At 38.8% G+C, this 26,168-nt stretch overlaps 2 protein-coding genes across 2 annotated transcripts in view; one reads left to right on the forward strand and one right to left on the reverse strand.

Moving 5' to 3' along the window:
* Nucleotides 1-26,168, forward strand: part of LOC122350865 (collagen alpha-1(I) chain-like) — a 513,797-nt gene that overhangs the window by 207,707 nt on the left and 279,922 nt on the right. The window lies entirely within an intron of this gene.
* Nucleotides 1-26,168, reverse strand: part of LOC122350881 (cytosolic carboxypeptidase 6-like) — a 51,596-nt gene that overhangs the window by 24,587 nt on the left and 841 nt on the right. The window contains exons 2-4 of the mRNA XM_043247648.1: nucleotides 9,102-9,191; nucleotides 7,098-7,212; nucleotides 4,548-4,659 (exon numbers count right to left, since the gene is read on the reverse strand). Of these exons, the coding sequence (XP_043103583.1) occupies nucleotides 4,548-4,659; nucleotides 7,098-7,135 (150 nt within the window). The 5' untranslated portion in view covers nucleotides 7,136-7,212; nucleotides 9,102-9,191. The remainder of the gene's footprint in view (nucleotides 1-4,547; nucleotides 4,660-7,097; nucleotides 7,213-9,101; nucleotides 9,192-26,168) is intronic.

Consider the following 26,168-nt stretch of genomic DNA (forward strand, 5'->3'; position numbering starts at 1 on the left):
CTGCATCGCTAACTTCGAGTCATTTTCTTACCTGCTCACTCGAGAGTGTAATATGGCGAATTGTTTCGGTTTGAAAACCACTCAGGTGACTTTAGTGCTCAAAGAGATGGATTGATCACAAAGTCCTATCAACGATGTGTTCAAATTGTACCTAAATCTGGGCTTTCTGGCGTGAGCAAACAGAAAAAACCTTCAATGACGCCACTAAAAAAAGACAATGAAACACTTAATAAATGGAATAATTAGGACCAAAATAGCAGTATCCTCAAAGCAAATACAAAGTCATTGCCAGTACCGGTTGTTGTAAAAATGCAATAAACTTTATATTAGTAACTGGTATAATTTGAGCAGGGCTGTGTAATTGGTGTAAAGTGCTTTTTCTGCCAGCACACATTTTTGGCTTAGAAAGCTATGCAAGCTAGTGTGTTAACCAAGAAAAGTTTGCGCAATTAAAAGGTGAGTGTTGTAGATTAGCATGGGTTAGCTTAGCATGGTCTGTGTTAGCATACTAGGAACAGGGAGCTGGTGTGTTGACTTGGCACTGAACTCTGCCTGCTGTTGAACCGGCCTCGCAGTGTTTGTGTGCAACTGAATATGAAAGTGGGTATATGAGGAAGCATGCATTTTCTTAATGCAAAAAAAAAAAAAGGTTTTTTGGTGCTTAGCCTTCAAAATATTATTTTTCAACCCTGTTAGCGATATGTAAATGAAGGTAAGTTAATGTGTTAATTGCTTTCAAACAATAAATTGATCAAAAATATTTATTACAATACATAATAATATATGAAATAATAATAATAAAATAAAATAAAATAAAAACCTACATTTGAAATAAACTGTGCTGATAATGGTAGAATGCCAGGTCAGATTCAAGGACTGAATATTAAGTAATATTCAGTTATTAAATACAGTATATGTTAACATATGGTATATTCATATATACAAATTAATATTTAAGAAATTAATACAGTTACACAAGTAATAATTGGTAATAATCTCTTTTTTTTCTATGAATCTATTATGATAAGCATGACTTCTGATAAAAAGGGGATTTGAAAATAATAAAATTAAATTAAAACTATAGAAAGGGTCAAATTAATATTATAAAATAGTGATCAATATATTGTCTTTTATTTGAAGATACAGATATGTTAAACATTTTAATTAAAACTAATTACAATCTTTAATCTAATTACTTTTTTTTTAAATATAACAATCTGTTAAGCATAGCTAATAGTCCTCTCTTTTAAACAAAAATAAAACAAACAAACATGGCAGCTATGCCTTTAAACAAGTAATGTGAGACCAAAGTGTACCATATTGGTGGAATGTGCCAGTGGGCAGCGGGGGCATTGCCCCTCTGTCAGTGGGCTGGCACAAAGATTGGCATCCCATAGCTTTGATCTGTGCTGTGTCTAACGTGATTAACCATAGAGAACACAGCCAATGCCAGTCTGGCATGTGATCTCGAATGGCACGCATATTTGTATGTGTCTGTGTTTGCATTTGTGTACGTCTATGTGTGAGTGCGCTTGTTTGCGTTTGTATGTATTTGTCAGTATAGCTGTGAGATGCCCAGTGTGACGATGGGGAGGGAAGTGTTTCCCCATCCTGAGCTCTCCTCCTCTGTTGTGCATACTGGGATATATTTATCAGTCAAAAACCCTCCACGCCATATTGTGAACAACAACAACAAATGCACAAGTAATCCAAAACTCCATCCAAACCAAAACTGCCTCACAGACATGAGCTTCTCATATAAGCTCATCACACAATAGCATACAGTATTTCTAGTTCTGCAAGCTGAGATTTTTCTTGATTTCCCAAGATTATTACTTAGCGGGATGAATCAAGCAGAGATTCAGATCAGAATAACTACAAAAGCCATATAAACCAATAATGATGCCCCATAATATTTTACTTGAGTTGCAGTATGTGATAAGATAACGAAAGTTAACCTGACAGAATATTTCCACAAAATACATTAATATTTCTTTTTAGATAAACAGCATTATATTAATAAAAAAAAACCCAACATAACTAATTGGCGATAATTTAGGCCCTATTTTAATTGTATTAAAAATTGTTTAATTCACAACAGCTCTCTTTCATATGTATGAAAATGGACATAACTAAATACAAAAAAATCTACCAATAATATTGTTCTGATAAATAGATGACTATTTCTGTACTGCACAGAAGTCACAAATATAATGTACATTTACACACAGGAGCAGATTCTGAGCTTTATTCCAGAACACATTTTAATCTACACTGCTTCACGACAAGCCAAAAGCAATATTGTAGACCAAAAAAAAAAATCAACACTGGGTTAATTTCAATGCTCTTGTGACGTCACTACTTGGTTCGCACAGGGCTGTCAGGATTTGTGGTACACCCTGCCTTGAGCAACTAAACTCCAGGTGGATTGTTTCTGTAATAAGTGTACTGCAAGTCGCTTTGGATAAAAGCATCAGCTTAATGACTAATTACATACAAGGGAAATAACATTTTCCTGGTTATGTTCCCTTGGTGACCCCTCTAAGTGATAAGTGAACTTCTGACTTCATGTGCTTAAACTGGCAACTACTCAAACATATCGTGAGCTTGTTATTAGCAACAACTACACAAAAAAAAAAGAGAAAGGGGCACTATGATTTCCCAAACCCCACTAAATCTCTTTAAAAGGACAGAAGGGAATGGAACAAGGACACAAAGTGAGGCATCCAGAGAGAGCTATGAAATGTTTACCTCTCCCCAGAGTCCTTCTCTCCTGCCTACATACACTCTTTCCTCATAAAAGGAGTCTTACACATCTGTCTAAACTAGCTGCCTCTGTTTCTTTTCTTTTCTTTTCTTTTTATACTCCAAACGACAGTGAGAAATTGAAACGGAATGAAAGGAAGGGGAATTTTACAGGGAATTTCAACAAGCATTCTGGAAAAAAGCAAATATAAATCTAATTACAAGATATATAAATACACAAAATACACACGCACAATCACCCTTCAAATGTACACTGTAAAATAATAAATAAATACAAATTGAGGCAGCCAAGTTTTTTACTTTTATAATAATAAGAAATTATTGAGCTCCAAATGTATGTGACCCAAGAACCAGTCATAATGATCAATTGTTTGAAATGTAATCAGCTGAAAGGTGAATAAATAAGCTTCCCACTGATGTATGGTTTGTTAGAGAAGGACAATATTTGGACGGCATACAACTACTTGAATCACGGTGCAAAAATGTTAAAACCCTGAGAAAATCACCTTTTAAATTTGTACAAATGAAATCAATTATCAATGCGTTTTACTAATGAAAAGTTAGGTCTGATATGCGTATGGTAGGAAATTTACAAAATATCTTCATGGAACATGATCTTTACTTAATATCCTAGAAAAATGTTTACTTTTGACCCATACAATATATTTAGGCTATTGCTACAAATATACCTGTGCAATTTAAGACTTTGTGGTCGCATATTAGAATAATTTCTGAAGGACGAAGTGACACTGAAGACTGGAGAAATAACTGCCGCTGGAACAGCTTTGCCATTACAGGAATAAATTCATAGATATATACACCTATTAAAACACAAAACGTGCAAAAACTGAAAAACAGAGAAATACAGATTTTAATATTACTGTTTTTACTACGGATTTTGTGAAGGCACTTCATCTATGCTATTGGTCGACTGAACCAATACTTTTGTGTTAAGGTGATTGGGGTGCTCAATCAAACGATACAATCAAGTAAGAGTTGTACAGCTGCTTGTTTGGATCCATTTAGGACCCATGGAAAGTGTACGACTATGTAACTATGGAACGTACCTCACAGTTAATCTCACGATGTAATGAAGCATACGTGTGTGTGTGTTTGTCGGGATGTGAGGGACATGAGCAGATCACTCTGGCGTGAAGCAACACATTGATCAGTGTGTCAGGCCTGGGGGAAAGGTTAAGCCGTGTGGCGCTGCCCTCCGCTCCTGAGTGTGCCTGCCGGTCTTATCAGGATGTGAAAGAGCAGGAAAGGGCAGACGATTCCCAGGACAGCATCTGACCTTCACTAATCCAACAACCTCACTCTTCTGCTATAATTAACATAAAGGAAGTTGAGGCGGCGCTTTCTCAAACAAAAGACAAGACGGGCGAAAGTGTGTGTAGGAGACTCACCTGGGCAGAGGGAATGCAAACACTCAAGTAGATACTCATTGAGAAAAATGCTGAGTTGTAGCTGCTTTGAATAGTACATTGGTTCCTATATGCTGAGCCAGGTAGTTAAAAATGCTATATATAACCTTGTGTTTCAAAGACAGTGTGCAAGTGTGTGTTTTTATTAAAAAGCAATGACAAAATACTTTCTCCTAACAGTTTAATATACAGAGAAGTGCACCATGTGGCTGTTTTCCCCCAAATTATAATACACTGTATTTCACTGGTGCATTAAAACATTAGACAATCTGTTAAACCAGCCACAGAAATATCACAATTTCAAATTAATATTTCATTAATTTGAACCTGCAGCTTTACTATGTGGATACTCACTGGGTCTTGGTTCATTTGGACAATGAGTTGTTTGACGGCATGTAAAGTCGGATGGGCCCAAGGGGAAGGGTCCTGCCAATGACGGTTCAGATCGAAGCCCATTAGAGAACACCTAAATTAAACAAATGAAAGATTGAACGATTTAACTCAATAAAACAATGACAAAAAACCTTCATCAGAGAAAAGAGTGAATATTAACATATTGGATGTTTAATAGCTAACTATGAGGAGACTTTGGACCGGTGAGATTCCATGTGTGTGTGGCTGTGAAACCGCAATCATTTATGTTATTTACTATTGGGTTTGAACATCACAGATAAGCTCAAAGCGAAATCCACACACATTCTGTCATCAGAACCGCAGAAAAAAAAAAAATCACACAGATGAGCAGCAGGCTCATGCAGTGTATTGTGGGATTGACAGCGGAGAGGTGTAAGCATCGAAAAGTTGTGACATATTCAACATTATGCAAATGAGAGGTAAAAAAAACATCAAATCACAGAGGATGAAAGCTGTGGTGTCTGTCATAAACATTTCAAAATCAGCAGATTTGCATTCATTAAAGTTTCTGGTTGGTTCATGTACCTACATTATATTAACATTGCTAATTATAATTCAGATTTAAAAGTTTACGCGTCATTGTGGCTATATAATAATTTATATACAATACTTTAGTTCTCACGCACAGGACATCCAAGAAGCAGATGAGTTTGTCTGTTCATTGTAACAAATTTGGAAAAAATTTCCATTTTCCCACCAAATGGATCCACTACAGTGAATGGGTGCCGTCAAAATGAGAGTTCAAACAGCTGATTAAAGTATCACAATAATACACACAAGTCCTGTTAATTTTAACCTTAACCTTATTTTCCTTTCCCTGAGGCAGTGGACTGATGTGAGGAATGGACAGATGCTGTCCAGCTGAGACTCTGTGACTGTGACTTTGAGCTGAACCTGTAGTCAATGCTGCAGCTCTCAGAACAACACTAATCCCCAGTCAGCAAGGATTGATCCCATGTCCCCTCCTGCATCTGCTTTCTCTCTCTCTCTCGATCAAAAAAGTACTGATTCAGCACTGAGGGAGGGAGAGAGAGATGGATCTGATCTCTAATTATGGACCTCAATGGCTCTCGTTGAGGCAGCATCGGTTAAAGTTGCTGTCGAGAGCACCTTTAAGGGTCAGCGGTGGCGTATGTCGTATGTCAGCCCTGTCACCACCATTGAACCATTGATCCGCCTCTGCAGCTCTGCAGTTCATGAGAGCTGTCACAAGGTGGCAGCCACTGACGTGGTTTCTGTAGGCCTATGGGAAAACACAGCGAGCCACTGATGTATTCAAAATGATCGCCACCATTATATAAAAGCCAATAATGGGATTAGGAGTGAAGACAACACCTGCCGTGCATGACCAACTGCAGCCCTAGTGTAGTGAGGCCACTGCACACACACACACACACACACACACACACACATACACACACACACAGAGCTGTACTACAATTCACTTCTGTACACTTTCACTTCACTCATGTAAAATGTCTTGTAAAATACTGACAGATAAGGGGCTTTGAGTATGATGACAATAATAATAATAATAATAATAATAATAATTATATTATATTATTGTTATTGTTGTTGTTATATACGTACATTACTATTCTAAAGTTTAAATTGAATATTTATTATTACTTTACTAATTTATTACATTTTCAGTAGCCATTAAATCAGCATTAAATGGCCCTTAAGAAATCATTCTAATAAGCTGATTTGGTCATTAGGAAACATTTATTTTTATTATGATTAATGTTGAAAATAGCTATTTTGCTTTAAATTTTTGTGTAAACCATACATTTTTCAGGTTTATGTGATGAATAGAAAGTTTAAAAAGAACAGCATTTATCTGGAGTAATCTTTTTTGTAATAAGTATTTACAGACACCTTTTAACTGCATTCATGTTAAATATGACCCATACATATAATCTCAATAATGACAATAAAATGTAATAAATAAAACAATTATATTTATAAATCTAATAATATACATAAAAATAGTACCATTTTATATTAGGTGGCTTTAATTACTTTGCACTTATTAAAATGAATAATTTGATAAAATGCACTTATTGTGGACATATATGTTTTTACATTGTACTTATATTCTTAAAAATACCTATATGCAGCTACATCTATAATTAATTTCTGTAATTACATTTATATTTAAACTGTTGATCCATCCCTTACACCTTAACCCACCCTTAAAAATACCCATACCACCAAACTTGTCCCTCCCTAAGCTATATATCTCACCTCAATAGCAGCAGTGTTTAGTAATATAATATAACCACAATAAGTACATTGTATGCATTGTTTGATGTAAGCACATAGTAGTTGGGGCCAACAATTAGAAAATGCAACCAAAAAACCCTAAGTCTGTATTATATTAAAATTACTGTATGATCCTTGAAACTAAATGCCTGTTGCAAAAACTAAAGTGCAAATATAATATAATTTAAAATATTATATTATGTGAGATTGTTCGTTTCAGCTGACCTGTAGTTTCCCAGATACACGCCGTCAGGGTTGAGCATGGGAACGATCTTAAAGATCACATGATCACGCAGGACCTGAGCGACGGGATGCTGACTGACCAGAAAGTCGATGACACCTGCAGCAAAGACAAATACAAGAAATAAAGTATAACGCTCGACACGCACAAGAACTTTCTTATATCAAATCAGCTTAAAGACTAAATATTAATTGGACAGCGAATGGCATTAAAACATCAGTGAAGGATATCAGAGTCACACATCTCTAATCAATACAAATAAACTAGATCAGACAACAGAACGAAAGAAAGAGATTTATACATCTGAGAAACAAAGATCATATCAATTAGAGCAAACAAAATGCGAAAGAGACACAGACAGAGGACGGACGGAAAGAATTGCAGCGAGTGAGACATGTCGATAGTGCCAGTCACCAGTTGTCCTTCCATTTGCCCTGCACTGAGAGCGAATAATTGACAGGTAAACAAGAAGCATAGAAAGAGAGAGCAGGAGTGTGTGTGTGCGCGAGAGGGCAGACCCCATCTCATTCCCCCATCTTCCTCAACCCCTCACCCACTCTGTCCTGCTCATTAGTGCTAATGGAGGCATAACAAGCTCTCTAATTGAGTCAATGTGGCACAGAGGCAGGCCACACTGCTATGCTATCTAATTGCTTGAAGTTCCTATATTTATTCATGCATATCTGCATGTGTGTGTGTTATTAAGGTGGCAGGGCAGGTGACTTTGAAGCTTACTGACCGAACTTCAGTTAAGGAGTAAAAGCCCTCTTCAGAATTACAACAAGGCCGAACTCAATAATTAGCTGCATGAAGATTTAGACGAAACACTATTAACCATGTCAAATGACATTCTTAAATTATTTGGATGTACACAGAAGCTATAGACTGACTGTTTGTTTTCAGTAGATGACAGGTGGCAGAAGTCATCCAGATATATATACAAGTACACATATACAAACAGTACTACTCAATATTGGTAAGAGAAACAAAAAACTATTACATTTCATTTAACATTTTAGAAAATGTGTTCTAAATGATGTTGTGGGTGGTTGCCAATGCTTAATGGCCAACATCTAACACTATATAATGAGACAGGGGTCAATGGGCCTATAATTATATATATATATATATATATATATATATATATATATATATATATATATATATATATATATATACTGTATACGTAAAAATACTGTTCACTACTAGGTTTAGAGTTAAATTAATATAGAATAGATCAAAAGTAACAGACATTTATAATATTACAAAACATTCCTATTTCAAATAATTACTGTACTGTTTCCAGGGAGTAGCTTTGATAATGTATTTTTGTCTAATGCATATTTTTCATTTCAGGTTTATATTCAATTAGTTTCAGCTGAAGCCAAAAAAAGCAGACCTCCTTCAGTACCGCAGCATGCTTTCTGTAAAAGACCCCCATTTTAGGATAACAAAAGATAGTCAATAATATTTTTACATTAAGGTTTGGAAACCTATAACATAATCCTCCTGTGAAAATACTGCATTATATCATCATTTGTCAAGGACGTGGAGAGCCATGTCTCTGTATTGTAATGCAAAGTGAAAGCAGACTTCTTCTATAGAATTGATGTTGTTGATGGTATTGCCTTTGAAATCTGGGCGTTTTGTCGGACTGTTGTGTCAGCAAGTGTTGTGCCTCATGACAGGTAAGGTCTTTGCATCGCCGGCTTAAAACAGATTTAGGAGCGATGCAGAGAAGGTGAGCTGACACTTCCTCTAATCTGCCGTACACTCCCTAACCTCTTGTTTTTCTGTTCATCCATTGACCTTCACTCACAGCGGATCCAAGAACTTAAAGTACAAAAGAAAAGAATTCTGATGAAGCGCAGAGGCCCGCCGAGGCCAACCGTCCTTAACGTTGGTCAGTGTTTTGTATTTCAGCAGATTACAGGATCTCAGGACATCATCGGTCTGTGTGTGTGTGTCGAGACGAGACAAGGTCTTACCCTGACAGATGAAGGAAGCAGGTGATTCTCCAGGGTGAACGCGGGCTGTGAGAAACACCACCCGCTTTTCCCGCTCTTGGTTCAGATGGGCTGAAACACACACACAAACACAGAAAGGTTAGTCTCAGCAGGTAGGGGTCTTGGCAGGACAGTGTATGTGTGGTCAGGAGCCATATGTCTGGGCCCTGGAGTTTAGACCTCAGACATGCAGTAGGAAAGCCAGTATGACAGGACAGGAGTGATAGGAAATGTCAGAACTAATGAAGACTCCACAGGAGGACAAAACACAATGAGCTACTGATCGCAAGAGCAGGAGAAAAACATCTTGTAGCAGGCGAGTGTACATCGATCCTTAAGTGCCTACATCTTTTCAATTAAGACTTTAACTACACCAATTTAATATTAAATTAATAAAAGTGCCTACTCTGAAGTCTCTATGATGACGTATAATGTTCTAGGCTTCTTTCAATGTACGTTTATTGGACTTTTTCAGTTTCGTTGGATTGCTCAGAAAATGAATAGAACTGCTCTTTTTCAATAAGCTTCATCGTTTGAAGCTTATAAAAATGCTGCAGGATGACTTATGCACCAAAGTTGCTCAATAATACAGATGGTTTCCTTATATAACACATACCGCTAATTAGCATTATGACAATATGTAGACAATATGTACTCAGTATTTACTAAAAGCAGAAGTTTATTATTCATCCCCAATCCCTCACACCATTTATGCAAATTAAGCTGCAAAAATGGGTCATTCAGCCATTAAAAGTTATTAAAGACAGTAAGAAATATACCAGTATGTAGAGGTTGGCTAATCATAACAGAGGTCGTTTATATATAGAACACCTAAAGTTATAGCAAATGACCTGTTTAATTCAAAGGGACAGAGATATGGGTAAAACGTTCATGTAAGACTAAACTGCTTTGGTTTACAAAAACCTGAAAACCCATATAAGCAGGCTTTAGGGAATATATTAAAAGCTACTTGAAAAAATATATGAATCTTGTAAAAGGTGTAGCCGTTTCTTAGTTTTTGGTAAATAGGATTTTATGGTTACTGTGTTTCTAAATGAATTCCATCTTAGGTACTTCATCGTGGATACAGTAATAACTCCTAGATCTGTTTCTAGATATTTCGTCCTCTTCTCCTCTTTGACAATCTCCAAAATGATACAGAGACGAATTTAATGCAGCGTAAATCAAATCAGTCCCTCTTTGTGAGTGATGCCAGTTGGGAATGGAATGGGAATACCATTCAAGTTAATGAAAAGAAAGGCTGGACGAAAGCGAAAGGACTGCCAACAAAAGCTCCTCTTTAAAAGTCTGATGCGCTTCCAGGCAGAGAAGCGAGCACATTTTAGTCTCAGAGCACCCCGTTCCTTAATGCTGGAAGCTACAGGAACGTGTACGATGGGGAATTTGTTCGGCCTTCGCGGTTTCCTCTTATCGGTTTGTGCCGTGGGTTGTCCAAACAGGTAAGCCAGAAAGAACTTTCTCTAGCAAGAAAATCACATAATGACCAAGAATTTACACCTGAAGGGAGATACAAGCATGCACACACACACACACACACACACACACACAGTATAAGTATAAAGTATAAGGCCTCTGTTATCACTTTCTGTTAGAAGGCACATCGATAAAATATATAACGTTTTAAAAGACAGACAATGACAGCTAAAAATGCTAAACTGGTCTTTGTACTAATATGGATGACACTATTCAATGTAGAAGTAATGCATTAAGATGAAAAATGAACATGCACTGTGTGTGTGTGTCAGAGCAATATCACAGAATTATTAAGGCACAAGCACACATGCGTACTGATGCCTCAGCAGTCTGAGGAATAACAGAACACAGGTCAATCCTCAAAGATATCCTCCTCACTTCCAGACTTGACCACGAATGAAACATTAAAATATCCAAATGCATTATTCAGCAGGCTCCTTGAATATTATATCCATCCATCACTAGCTGTAAAGACAAGCATGGCCTAATACATTATGTCTATGGTGACTCGGGCTCCCGTGGGGCCGTCTTTAAGTCTGTAAAGGATTGCGAAGGCTGAAGGCAAATGATTAGAACTGTACCTGAGATCATTGTGGCAGATTTGCTCTTGAAGCAGTTCAAGCAAGCCTGTCGTCTCAAAGGTGGCTTTTACTAGTAGTAAGAGGGACTGGATTTATAAAAATCTACTGTGGTAACAACAGCTTCTGCCAAAGTACAGTTATTGCTACTACAAGAAAAATGTGGTAATTCACCACCACTTTCATCAAAAAAAGAAACACTAGATTGTTCCAGTTCTGAATGCTGCCTGGTCAGTAAAGTGTTTCAGGTAGATGCATTATTACATAACATCTCAGCACACCACCATAGCATTTACAAACTTTTTGATGCCACAGACCCCAAAACATGGACCACAAAAGGCTCCATCCTAAAATACAAAATGTGACTTCATATTATAAAACAAAGACCCGCTTTATACTGTAAAAAAATTCTAAATAGTAAATGTCAAAAGTGCATTATCTGTAAAATATTTAAGCTGAAACAGTAATTTATAGCTTAATATGCAATTATATTATGATATTACTTAAATGATAAAATGTAATACAGTGCTTTCGTTATATAGTTGTAACAAAGCTGGTTGAAACCATGGCCTGGTACATTTTTTGTAAGGGTAGCTTCCATCCTTTTTCATAGTCGTTGCACAGGGTGTAGCAGAAAACCCCACTGCAGTGAACAGATGATTATCTGTCATGTAAAGCAACTGTTACCACATGGATGCACGTGCGCGCACACACACACCGCCCTCCCATGAGACTGCCTTGTCTTGTATGGCCGGTCAATAATATATCACAGCCTCTCTCGCTGTGTCCTAAACGACTCCGGTGATCGTTGAGCTCATTGCTATGTACACAAGCCTAATATCTTATTGATCTCATCTGGGTTTGTGCTGAGCCGCAGGAAATGCTGATTGCCGCTATGCTACGTTCACCCATATATATTCTAATCTGCTTCCTGGGGGCCTGAAAACACTTCAGCATGGGCTGCAATCATAAAACATTCGTCGAATTTTACAGCAAAATTTCTCTCGCCACCTCTCTCCCCCTCTCTGTCCTTCACAGAGATGGATGGCTTTGCCATTCAGAAGTCTCGGTGGAAAGGCTCGGGCATTTGCTGGAAATGTGAGCGCTTGCGTTTCAGCAGGCGCCGGGTGTGCGGCTCCATCAGTTATAAATCCCACCTCGGGCCCGACCCGCCGCAAACAAGCCAGCGGATGTAAAACAATGCAGCAGCCTGGAGGCAAACGCTACACTTAGACGTGCGGGACAGATGGGCCGAGCCCTTGCCTATAGTCCTCCCTCCCCATTAAAGCGAACGGCCCTGAAACATTCATTACGAGTCACTTGCAGCCATTCCATACGGTTCTTTTCGGAATTAATACTCTGTAAGATGTATTTTTAATGTTCATTTGCGTCAATGTTTTTATCAGCGTTTTCCAGAGGGCCCGCAGCTTAGCAGAGAGCAAACGTTTATCTTTATGTTGAGAACTGCTGCGTGAGCTCTCTTTCTTTCATTTCTCTTGCTCTCCAAACACAACACATGTCGGACTTGGAGTCCTTTGACCTGCAGGTGGTGCTAAAGATCAACAACAGGCATCCAATTCACCACCTCCAACCCTGCACAAAAGGCAGAAAAAACTCTTATGAAACAAGACAAATGCGCTTTAGCAATCGGCAAAGTTTTTTTCTGCCTGTTTCGCTGTGTCAGTGCTTTTCTTACACTCTGTTTTCCTTTGACACACGTCAGGAGTTCTGATGCCTTAATGTATAAACGCTACCTTGACCGATTTCATAACCTCACCTCTCCCGTTTACCTATAAGGACCTGGTGGGACATAAACAAGCGCTTTCTCCTATAGGCGAGACACACTTCCAATTAGACCATAAAGCACCAGTAATGGGCTGACTCTTTTAAAAGGACTCCACAGGCCTGCTCTATATCTCCTTTAATGGTGCTGCCGGCCCGATAGCGATGGGAATCCCTCATCTCAAAGAAGATCCCACCACTCCAAATCATATGAAAGGTCAACAGCCCCGTTCGGCTCCTTCTACTGCTCCCACTTCCATTAGAAAAGGAATGAAAGGCGTAGGAGAAAAAGAGTGCGAGACGGGGGAGAAATTTTATGTTGACAACCTTGGCTGAGACAACCACCACAGCATATTTCTCACCTGAGAGCACAAGTCCCCACGTTACCGACCGACGCGAGGAAAATAAAAAATTAAATGCGAGTGTATTATGATCAGGTGCGATAAATATGTAAATGGCATCAAAAGAAGAGAAGTGTCTTTGACAAAAAGTGAAAAATCTAATGGATTTTGAAGGTTATGCAGATTGTGCAGTTCGGCTTTTCTCCTGCGGTCGACGTGCCACTTTTAATGCAAGCTGATAAGACATGAAAAGGGCCCTGACGTAACACAATTACCTGGGATCTTTAAGAGAGCTGGAACCTGAGCAGATCAAATTCAGCAGAAATGGCAGCTTCGCTCTGTTCAAGACGGGCAGAGTAAGTTTCATCACGCTGGTCTGAGATAGATGACTCAAACATGACAGGCTGCATTTATTTCTGCTGTGTCCTTTCTGTCGGGTCAGACGATGCAGAGTCCAGATCTACTGCTCAATAACCACATGCCCTCCATTATATTATTAGCATTATTATAATGACATGCAGAAACATACAGCGGAGTCTGAAAGTCTCAAAACACCAGTGAAAATGTTCGCTAATTTAATAGATTTACGATCATCTTGTATCATTGTACTGCTATAGTTTTCTGGACACGATGGCACTGTAAAAAAATATGCTTTTTGGATATGAACAGTTAATGAAAACAATATGGACACCATACTTTCTATGATACATTTCTAAAACAAAAGAATAAAACATATATTGATAAAATAAATGTGTGTGTGTGTGTGTGTATATATATATATATATATATATATATATATATATATATATATCCAAAAGTATCTGGCAGCAAAACTGTTTGCAACATTGATTATTCTAATAATAAATCAACATATTTAAATGATTTCTAAAGGATCATGTCTCAGACTGAAGTAAAAGCTGATGATAATTAAGCTGTGCATCACAGGAAAAAATATATATTTTAAAGTACATTAAAATAAAAAAACACCTACCTACCTACCTACCTACCCATACATCCACGCATATTGAAATGCCATAATATATGGCAATATATGCCATAAAAATATAGTAAATAATTTAGATGGCTGCCCAAAGAGTGTCTCATTAGTGGTGGGAGTAAAACACAGCCTTGGTTTTGTGCCCTCCAACCTCCAGCCCATGAAGACGAGGGCCTTCTTCCTCCAAAAGCATTCAGTTATTCCGAACGGCACCCGGCACCTTCACGCTGGAGTGAATTAGCATCAGTTTGCAGCAGCAGTGGAATGACACGCTCGCCCGTGTGTGCGTCATATCAGCCGACACGGACTAGCTGTAAATTGTCAGTAGTGTTAAATTTATACAGGGCGCAGGCTGCTGTACAGGGTGCTGGAGCCGAACAGTCATCAACCTCCCTCTTTCTCTCGCTCCCATCTCACTTTATTCTTCAAGGACAGGGCTTTAAAAGAAATAGAGCTTTACGCCTGTGGATTCCTGCCTGTGTACAGGTCAGGTGGAAGCAGAACAGGCAGTACGCGCCGCGTCTCCTCGAGGATTTTCTTCAGCCACAAGGTCATAAACCATTTTTCACCCCAGGGCTCCTCAATGTTACTTTCTCACCTCAAAGCATCCGACTAGCTCTTCAATCTCCGATCTGATTCTATTCAAACGCAGCCTCTCTGAAAGAAACCCTTTGAATACATCCATCTCGTTCTTTTACATCACATTTATCGCTAGCAGTGGGCCAGATCCTGCCACGAAAGCCAGACTGTGAAAGGACCGAGTCAAAGTCGAGGGGATGACGGAGGTCAGACTGGAGGAGAAAGGGAAGAGAGAGTGCATGCCCGGGTCAACAACCCGCTATATGTGATCCTAAGTCAGATCTCAGCCTGTAAGTGGACGCTGAAGTGAGCAATCAAGGGTCAGAGAGATTTTGGTTCCCACATTGCACTGTAAGAAGCGAGTCACTCCAGAGGATTACAATGGCATGTTATGACACTGGTATCAGACAGAGCTGAAGAGAGATGGAGAGACAGCAAAACTCAGCATGTAAATACAACTCTGAACCCTCTTAAGCCTCGTAGATGGTCCGGAGGGATGAAAGCACTGAGCGCGGGGTGATTAGAGATCGATTTAGCGCAATCAAGAACCCCCTCTCTCCCTCACGCTCATCTCCGTGAAATGGAGAGATCTCTGTTCTCGACAATTTCACGACAATTGAGGTTGAGAGAGGTGGAGGAAGTGTCAGTCGAAAGGCTAGAGAGAGACAAAGAAAGAGAATCGTGCAGCGAGAGAAAGAAAAATAGTCATTTAGTGGGTGGTCACTGCTCGTTGCTTGTTTTAGTCAAACAAAGAACTTTAGAAGATTCGTGTTGCAGAAACAGCTACTAATTAGGTTAAAAAGGAAAGGTCGACCTGCGATACGGCCCTCTGGCAGAGATGGAGGATTTTGAGAGTGAGTCATTCAAACAGAGGAAAGAGAAAATTCTGAACACTAAAATTTATGGATGTCACAGCATTGAAATAAACCAGGTTAAATAGCTTTAAATCACAAAACTATAGGTATACTACTTAATATGAAGAGAAAAAAGACATTTTGCTGTTAAAGTCAACAATCAGTCACTGCCATGGTTGTGCCAATTCGGAATTCCCTGTAGGTTTTTGAATAAAACTGAGTGCAGGAGGTGGACAATCACAGAGTAAATACAAATTTCAGTCACACTTGATTTTAAGGTCCAATTTCTGTCATCCTTGCTGTCTATGGGAGGGTCAGAGAGCTTTTGGAATTCATCAAAATCATCTTAATTTGTGTTCCAAAGGTGAACAAAGGTTTTATGGGTTTGAAATGACATGAGGGTGAGCAATTATTGACAATTTACATTTTTGTGTGAACTATCCCTTGAACCACAACTTTTTCCTCAAGTTCCAAATTTGCTATTTATAAATAGTTAGTAAGGGTGTTGTTGAGTTTAAGTTGTAGAGTGAGGAATTTGGTAGATTTAGGGATATATAATAGCATAATGCATAATATGTGCTTTATAAGTAATAAACAACCAATATGCTAATCATATGCATGCTAATAACAACTATTGAAAATTGATCCCTATCCTTAATTGTTACCTAAAAGTTCTAAAGATGGCATTTTAAGCATAATCTATCTGTCTGTGTCTGTCTTCATTAACAGAACTGTAATTCACAAGGCATTATGCAATGGTAAAAACCTGTTTTAAACATAGATGAAAACACACTGGGCTAGATAACATTTAGGTTTAATATTCTAATGCATTTACATTCATACAATTTAAGCAAGGTTTAGGTGTCAAGGTTTTGGGGCCTCTATATATGAAACTATATAATATGCGCAGAAAGTGGCTTTATTATTGTGGCTAAAAAAAAAAGTCCTTTGGCATCAACTGACAAATCCAATACCATCTTTCTATCCTTTTAACATATGAGCTTTCACAGATGACAGACCATGTGAAATTGGGACTTGAAAAAAGAAAGAAGAAAGAAAACAGCAAACAGCGAGCTGCCTCTTGACATTAAGGAGAATAACAAGAGAGAAAGAGGGAGACAGACAGACAGAGAGGGAGAAATCTGTCATGCTTAAAGCCCTTTTGCCAAATTGCTCGCCCTCGATTTGGCAGCATTGGTCATAGTCTCCCTCCGCTCTCCCCGACTCCTGCCTCGTCCCTTCAAAACAGAAAAAAAAGGTGGAGAGAGAAGAAAGAGGAGATGCTGGTCTGTGCTCTGAACGACAGGGAATCAGAGAGAGGCAATAATGGGTTTTTTTGAAGAATGCACGACTGAACTTTATGGCTGCCTTGCTTGAAAGGACGAGTTACAAACAAGAAGAAATAAAAGCAGTGGTGATTTCTTTGGGATATGCCCCTAGCTGTGCCGCCCCCTCTGTATGTGACAGTGAGGGCTAGAAGGGCGTGTTGGGGGAACCGCTCGCCACTTGACAGCCAACCGCTGCTACCCTGGAAACAAGTCCGGTGCTGCCGTGGAAACAGGCCTGGATCGAAACAAGCACTGAGCAACCACTAAGGTAAACGTAGCATGAGATTCAAGCCTTTTAAAGGCTGGGGTACATCATATCCTGAGAGAGAGTGAGAGAGAGAGTGAGAAAGAGAGAGAGAGAGAGAGAGAGAGAGAAAGCATAATACAGACAATCCTCCAAGATGCATCACTTCCTCTAGCATGTCTCCATCAGCATAAAGTCTGTTCATTGCTCTAGTTTACTGCACAAAAAGCCCACTCAGTCACCATAAAGTCCACTGTAAAAATTACATGAATGGGAATCATAAATAATGTAAGAATGTAAGAATCTTAATGATTTAGGTTTTTTAACAATTTCAAGAATGGTTCTTTCAGTGCTTAAAATAAGATAAGATAAAATAAAATATATATATATATATATATATATATATATATATATATATATATATATATATATATATATATATATATATATATATATATATACATATATATATACACACACACACACATATACACACACATATAAACACACACACACACACAAACTTCTTTTGCTTTATGGTTCTGATTCACTAAAGAACAACTTGGTTCACAGGAGTTATTGGTTCAGGAGTTGGATGGCACCGGTTGCATTATAAGGCATTGATCCACAAAAAGAACTGATTCTTTTTGAATCATTCTGTAAACAACCTACTGAACTTGTCATCAGTTTCATGCTGTGGATATATTAGTCTTGCAGTGCTGTTGAATACATATTGCAGGATACGCCATATCAGTATGATATTTCCTCTGCACTGTGGTGTTTTTTTTAGCTAGTGATTTCAGACAATATGTGCACCAGACGATCAGTGAACCGACTATGGAGCGGGCTGTGGGCGTCCCGTCTGAGGCTACATTTTACATAACTAACCTTGTGCATGCAATAACAAACCCCTGCAATCTCGAAAGGTCACCTGGAACATGTCAGGCTCGATACAATTGTACTGAAACATATCTCCGGCTGGGACAAAGCAAGTAATTTTACACACTTCACCCACTCAGATTCCCCAAAAACTCGGTCTGTAAGCGTAGTTGAAAGAAAGACAGCTTTTTTAATATAGGTTATTAGTTTCCTGCCCCCCATAGAGTTCTAAATAATTTCTGAAAGCAACAAAGTCCAGACGGGAAACCTCTCTCTGCACCCAACTTTATTACGTGGTTACAGCTCCGAGGTTTAATTTCTCTCATGATTTTTTTTTTTTTTTGCTCTTATTCCTTTTTTTTTCTTTCTTTTTCTCACTACATAGTGAGATCCCTGACACTCAATTTACAGCCTCACCATCTCTGTCAATCTCAATCTTATACTCTCTAAAAATATATTCACACACAGGCCTCGCTTTTAGCCTGGGGCGGCAATTGTGGATGGCAAACTATTTTCTTGAGAGCTCTTTCTCTCTCTCTTCTCTGCTGTTTCACTCACTGGGTTGTCAGTGGTTTATTGATTAAGCAGTGAGAGAAGAAGGTCTTTCAGATCTCTCTCCACACTAATCAGGAGAGAGGGAGCACTTGTGGACAGAGCACAAACTCAACATGGTCATTTCTCAGATGTCAGTGATCAGAACAAGACAGGTCTTTGGTAGGAAAACACACATAAACACATTTGCTTTTTCTAACTGTCACATTGGGGACATCCGATTGAATCGAATTATTTTAAGTTATTTTATAAAATATTTTACGTAATAATAATAATCAGTTAAATACATGTTTAGTTATATATATATATATATATATATATATATATATATATATATATATATATATATATATATATAATATTGTATGCTCCACTTGATGTTCCATTTACTCTCTTTACTTCCTTAAAAAACACACACACACAAAAAAAAACATATTACCACTTCTTCACGCTCTCTCCATTACTGCAGATCAGCAAGGCACATTATACAGATAAATAACACACTCCAGGACTGTTAAACCATTGTTTTAATTGCTGTCATTTTCACCTACTTACATTACCACTTCAAACCTGCAATTGACCAGCCCACTCCAGCTCTGACTGCAAACCCTTAATGTAAATGAATAACATTATGCTGCTATTCAAGACGTGAAATCAAAACTTGCCCTACTGACTCGTTTCTAATAAATACAAATGTGCATGATTCATCTGGGCTTGCCACTCTACTCTTTTCTTAGGGAGTTTTCAATGTAAGAACAATCGTTATTCCAGTAGTTGCTGACAAGTGACTTTAAGAGTGAGTGATTTGAATAATTAATTTAAACGATTTGATCAAAAACACTAATTTATTTAGGAATGAAACAATGTGCTGACTTTGAGTGGCTCATTGAATCATACACTCACATAATTCACTCAAAATTCAAACTGTCTGCGTATGAAATTCTGAAATTGCACACTGTCTTAGTAAGTACTTCTTTTTTAATAAGTAATTTGCCACAAGTATGTTCTACATATTATGTGTTTAAAAATGTAATTTAAACTTAGCATATTTGTAAGTTCAATCTTACGCATGTTTTAAAGAACACTAAATTCAGACATAATTATATTTTCACAGTCTGCTTTTTTTTGTCTACCACAGTGTTTCTCAACCCCTTCTCCCTTATCTGACAAACCCAATTCAGGTCCACAAGTTTCTTCTAATAAGTTTTGGGGTCAGTGTTGGGGGCGCCAAGGACCAGAAAGTGATTTTTATGCAGCAACCGATACATTCGACCAATACATTCATTCAAAAATTGGTATTAACTTCTTGTTTATCGAGCTGTTGTATAAAAGCAACATACTGAGCAAACATACTGGAAAACAGAAACATGTTCTGTTTCATATGAGTTGTTTAGATCTTAATTTAAAGGGCAGAAAGTATTTACTTGAAGGGAGAGGAAAATGTTTGGCTAGACATATTAAGAATTGATCAAGAGTGGTTGCAAAGGGCATGGGCACAGTTTGTGCTTAGCATGTCCAACTGTGCACTTTTAATTTAGCTGAGTTTGGTTTTAAAGAGACAGATGCCAGGTGCCCTTTAAGTCGAATGCGTTTGCCATTTCCTTTACAATGATACAAGCAAATTTAATAACGGCCTCCAGGGCTTACTGCAGCCACAGTTGTGTGGGATGCATTTAGTCTGACTTTGATACAGATTAATGAAATGTCACTTAATTGAGGGGGATTTGCTTGTTGAAAGAGGGTCCAATTTCAGCCCTTGTGTCACATTTAGCCCGGGAGGTGATTGATAGAGTTGACTGTTGACCGCGCCGGACCGGGTCACAATTACACAACATTTCCCTCTCTCGCTCTGGGTTTCTTTTCAGCCCAAGGAGCCACTTTTCCCCACAGCACACGAAACATGCTCACACTTTATTGGTATGTCTGTTGTGGGACTTTCTTCTGAGGGAAACAGAGTGGGGAAGGAAAGAGCTCTTATGAGGTGTGTTTTTCTCTCTGAGGAGTTTGCTGTATTCCTCGTCTGAGCAGATACGCTTTAAACCTAAAGGCTTCAAAACGAGCAGAGAGTTTGAAGCTGTTCTACAAAAGATGGGCCCTGAAGGAGAGAGCTCTACATCTCACCGAATATGTTTACACGAACAGCGATTTTTCAAGCGTATATGGTATTCCGGGGTTTAAGATGGGCAGAGTAAACTAGAACCGTGAATATATATTTTATTGAAATAAGATAGTTTGTGTATTCCTCTGCCACTATGAATATTCAAGACAGCTATATACATTTCTGAATAATGCGCCTGTGTGGTATTAACACAAGGATATTTGTACTGGTAACATCTGCTCTTATCTCACAGCATATTTAACAGCTTAGTCTGAAAATATATATGCATAAATGTGCTCTCGCTGCATCCTCAGCATTTATTCTAACCTCAAACAGCAGTCTACAATAAGGCAAATGTCTGAAATGCCATCTGCGGCAGTACAAATGTGCCACTGTAAAGGCCATGGCAGTGAGTTCAACCCCAACCACGGTCCTTAAAGCCAGACAGGGTAAAAATAGAAGATGAATTAATTTTCAGGGCAAAAGTGTAAAAAAAAAACTGGGGCATGCAGTAATTATGATGATTGATGAGAGAGCAAAATAAAATCCACAAAAGTCAATGCATCAAAACTTAAGTTTGCATTTCCTTCTTTGACTAAACTTAAACACATTGCAAACTTGCCCTGAATTTGTTAGTACTTGTAAACATAAAAATTTCAGTTTCTTTAATGTGCTGAATATAAAAAATTAAAATCAATATATGAATGTGTGCATTCGTTTCCTTTTCCCTATGTTCTTACCGCACAGATTTCACTTAAATGAGCCTCTAATAAGAATAAGAGTTGATAGAATGGTAATGTCTTTGGTCCGCCCGCACAGTGGGATAATTGCACAGTTGGGATTTTGCTTTAAGAGTTGTTCATCTCCCACAGGGAAGATGCTATTAGCTCATCGTTCTTTTTCTCAAAAGGCTCGGCTGCTCACTCACTCATTCACATGAATATGCATTAAGGGCAATAAAATTCCATATGGAGCAACACACAGTGGGCTGCCATTTTGTGAGAATGTACGTTTGCATATTACAGGCAGTTTGTTATGACAACGCAGTAAACTAGCATTCAGCTAGCATTCAAGTTGCAGTTTGTGTTTGTTAATCAGAGAGCCCATTCCTCACCAGCAGAGCAGATTTCTAACATTGTACAAGAGGAACTGTGAATTACCAGTACTTGGCTACTACAGTTGCTGAACCTTTACACGTTTGACATGATAAATCTAAGGTGTAACTTCTCAATGAACACATTCAGTGCGATGCTGGAGAACTGTGCTGTAGAATTACAATGATTTGATGTGCTGTATGTGATTTTTTTGAATGTACTAATTCATAAAAATACTATAATGTTTGCAGATAAGAAAATGCTAAGTTCAATTACTCGTTTCTCTAATGATTTCAGTTGTTCTGCTTTGAATGTCTGTTTTTTTTTCTGTGTAATTCCTCTGCTAATTTACCCAGTATTATGTTGAATATGATGAATTTGGAGTGCAATACCCATTTCAACCGCTAACTGCATCAATATTACATATTTTTTTAAGTTCTTGAATTGCCATATACTGGTGAGGCTTACTGGCCAAAATGTGTAAAACAACACATATATTAAGGGCTTGTTTTGTGAAGAAATTGTCTTAAACAGACAAATACATGAACAATTAACTGCTAGTCTTCTTTTTAATTACATAAATGTCTCATTAAAAATATCTGCATACTGATAAAAACTAAAGGTGATTTCGATGGTACATCTCTGGGTCAGGGACGTTTCTACGTGGTGGCCAGGGGTGGCACCAGATCCACCGAAATTTGGCTTTACCAGATATGTTGTGATAGGCTTGTTTTAATAAATTTCTAACTGCATCTGGCTGTGGGCCCAATTTTAGGTGGTTTTTATAAAGTGATCTTAAACGTTGAGAGCGCATAATGTTGCACGATTATGTAAGGAGCGAGCACAAATCTCTCCACTCACAAGCGGATTTCCTTCACTCGCACAAAACTCAATGTAATTTTAAATATGCATTTTTCTTTTATGAATTGGCAGATAATGAGATATTGATATTGAGCATTTCTCAGAGATTATATTTTACACTGTAACTTCCTTGTAATGTAAAAAAAGAAAAAGAAAAAGAGGGTTGAACCAACAAAATGGGAATCTTCATCACACTCTCATTCCCTCGGTTACCTGAGATGGCAGGCAGGGAAGGAGGGCGTGGATTTGGTGATTACAGTGTTGCCATAGCAATTGGCAGGTCGGGCGGAATGGGGCGGAAAAGGGCCTACGTTTGAAGTGGTAAGTCCTTTCATAATGCTTTGATCAGAGAGATGTTTGTAGTGGGGGCAAACCTGAAGAACAAACAGGACTTCAGAAAGATCAGCTATCTGTTCGGTAACGTTCAGACTCTAAAGGGAACAGAAAAAACCCTCAACCGATAATCACCGACTTTTTTATGCAGATTAGAAGGGGGAAAAAAGACAGAAAGAGCTTGGACCGATAGACAGGGAGGATAAAGAAGAAAAAAGTCGCTGAGGGAACAGCCGTTCTTTGACTCTACCCTTGTGACGCGTGCCAGCCTTATATTTGCACAAAGACGCTTCCAAATAAAATTCAATGTAGAGTAAATAGTTACACAGCACACATGTGTGTGTTTCCCACTCAGGAACTCTTAAAACACTAGAAAATGTAATTGAAAACAAAGCGAATAGGTGACTGGCGCATGTTGGTGCAGTTAGGCGTAAATTTTCCAGCTTCACACGTCTGCGTCTATATGTGGGTGTGTGATTGAGTATGTTCTGGTAACTGTCAGTAGGTGTGCGAGTGCGCGGTCCGCAATAACTCTATACGAGTAGTGCCGCCACACTAAAGCCATTAGATCTCAGCAAGAGAACCAGAAGTACTTTAGTGCTGTAGGTGTGACCCAAAGCCCCCAACCTCCTCCATCACATAGCCGAGGATGGCAGAAAGCAAACCAGGACAGGACAGAGCGCGGCGGGGGCACCAGTTGGGGGCCTATAGCGGGTGTGGGCAGGATGCTGATTGCCCCTTTCTCATGCCTCAAAATCACATCGTTCCCTGGCTAAAAATACCCAAGAAAGCTCTTCAACAAAAAGGGAACATGCTCCCCTCTGGCACTTCATAAGAGACCACTGCATACTTCATAAGTGCATACTCTCAATTTATAATTACCGCTTTCACTCGTTCTGTCTAAAGGAACGCTTTGAAGGATAGCACGGAACACAAGCATATAGTGCAGGATTACATGGCCTTTTGAGTCTGATCTCACCATAGAACTTAATTGAGGTCCTTCGCTATAATAAACAGCGAGTGACTTCATCTTCTTCTCAATAAATAGTGCTATATGAGCTTTGCGACTCCTCCTCCTCCTCCTCCTCCTGTTGAGAGTTTCCAGGGACCGTGGTCCGCAGAGAATGTGGGAAAGGCAGGCTTCTGGTTGCATAAAGGGAGCATCAGATAGGATAATGTATTATTAAAACCCCCAATGTCTCAGTGTTTAATATAATCAGCAGCGGAGCAGACACGCTCTACTTACGGCTCTGTTGCCTGCCGTCTCATCTAATCCATACCCCCTTTGCTCTCTCGGAATTTGCCAAAGTATCTGTTCATAAGCGTTCCAAGGAGACTGAGTCTCAGAGGTAAGCGGTGGGACGGAGCAGGTATTTTACAGAAGAGGGGGACAGAGATGGGATTACATGCAAGTGGCTTACAGTACAGTCAGTGGAAAATTTGTAATTATCTTAGGCACTCAGACTGAACAAATAAAAAATGTTTGGAGACTCGAGTCGGTAAGCACTCTAGGGTCTCGCCGGACATATTCTGTCCCGCAGAACAGCAGAGGGAGTTCTGAATCTGAGCTTAGCTCGACAACATTTGGGATGAGAGCAGAGGCCACGTTATGAACCGGCGCAAAATACTAATGCAATATTAATTATTAGCCTCGTGTGTCAGAGAGATGAGCCCGGGTGGGTTCCCACAGGAAGACCTGTCAGCGGACAGAGGAAGAAGGAGAACGAGAGTGAGACAGACAGGATGAGGAGGCCCTGACCTTTACTGTCAGTCGAAAAAGAGGGACAGCGACAGCGAAAGAGGGGGAGAGATCAAGAAAGAAAAGAAGCCCCAGAGCCCCCTGACTCCTTGTCTTACGCCAGTCATCCACTGGGACACATCATTCTGACCTGCTCTGATCCATGACTGCTCTGCTCAACAGCTTTCCACCAATCAGCAGACAGGAAGTCCTCTGACTGCCACACAGCGCAGCTATCGTCTGCATGGGAGACAAACCGAGCAGTTCAAAGAGCACAGTTCTGATCCGTAGAACTTAGTTTTGGCTGTTGCGAACTCTACTAAAACTACCAGAATGCATCATAGTACTACAATGCTTTTTGCCACACATTATCAATGTTGAAAACAGTTGGCCATTATTCAAAACTCGGCTGTGTCTCTATTATCAGGGGTGAAATTTTCTCAGCAAGCTGCAAAAAAGAGCTCATGTAGCCTACTGCAAAACAAATCTGTGTGGACATAAGTAATTGTTTCGTTTATTCCAGTACACACACACATATTCAGATATGTTAGTTATCCCTGAACAGTGTCGCATCTAGAAAGGGGTAGCTGCAGGAGTAATTGAAGGGATTGTGGGGTTTTAATCCGCTCTCACTTCCTAGTAATTCATATACAGTTTACCACAACACTGCATGAGTTCAAGTTCAATTTGTGCTGTATATTAAAATCATACAATAAACACATTAAACAGAAATAACATAATATAGAATTTTAAAGATAAAAAGGAATGACATATAAACATTCTGAATCAAGACCATGATACGATGTAATGAGAACTGCATGAGATCGAGCATGGTAGACTTCACTGTGAAAACACTGCAAAGAGTAATATAAATCACAACAACCACACTATCTTAAGTTCAGCCAACTGTACTCCTAGGACGAATCCAGTGTCAATTTTTTTTATAAATGTACAAGAACATCAAACTCTCACACTCTTAAGCTGTTTTCACACTTGGTTTGATTGCTAGGTCTGAACTTGAGTTCAATTCTACCCTTTCCCTGCAGGTCTTTTTTCACAAATAATATTTTATTATTTGGTTCTGAACTGAAATGTGGTACATTTGCGTCATCTATGTAAGTGTTACAGGCAGCTGTTTACCACTGTAGCTGGCTATCAATTCACAAGAGGTAGGCAAAAATGGAAACCATTGTTCATGCCACTTTTTCATGTGTTTTTGTCCCTTTGGTTTTTACTACTAAAACACAATACAGCACTGGCAATGTGCAGAATCAGGTAGTCGGTACACACACAATAT

The sequence above is a fragment of the Puntigrus tetrazona genome, chromosome 8, assembly GCF_018831695.1.
Source record: "Puntigrus tetrazona isolate hp1 chromosome 8, ASM1883169v1, whole genome shotgun sequence".
Lineage (NCBI taxonomy): Eukaryota > Metazoa > Chordata > Actinopteri > Cypriniformes > Cyprinidae > Puntigrus > Puntigrus tetrazona.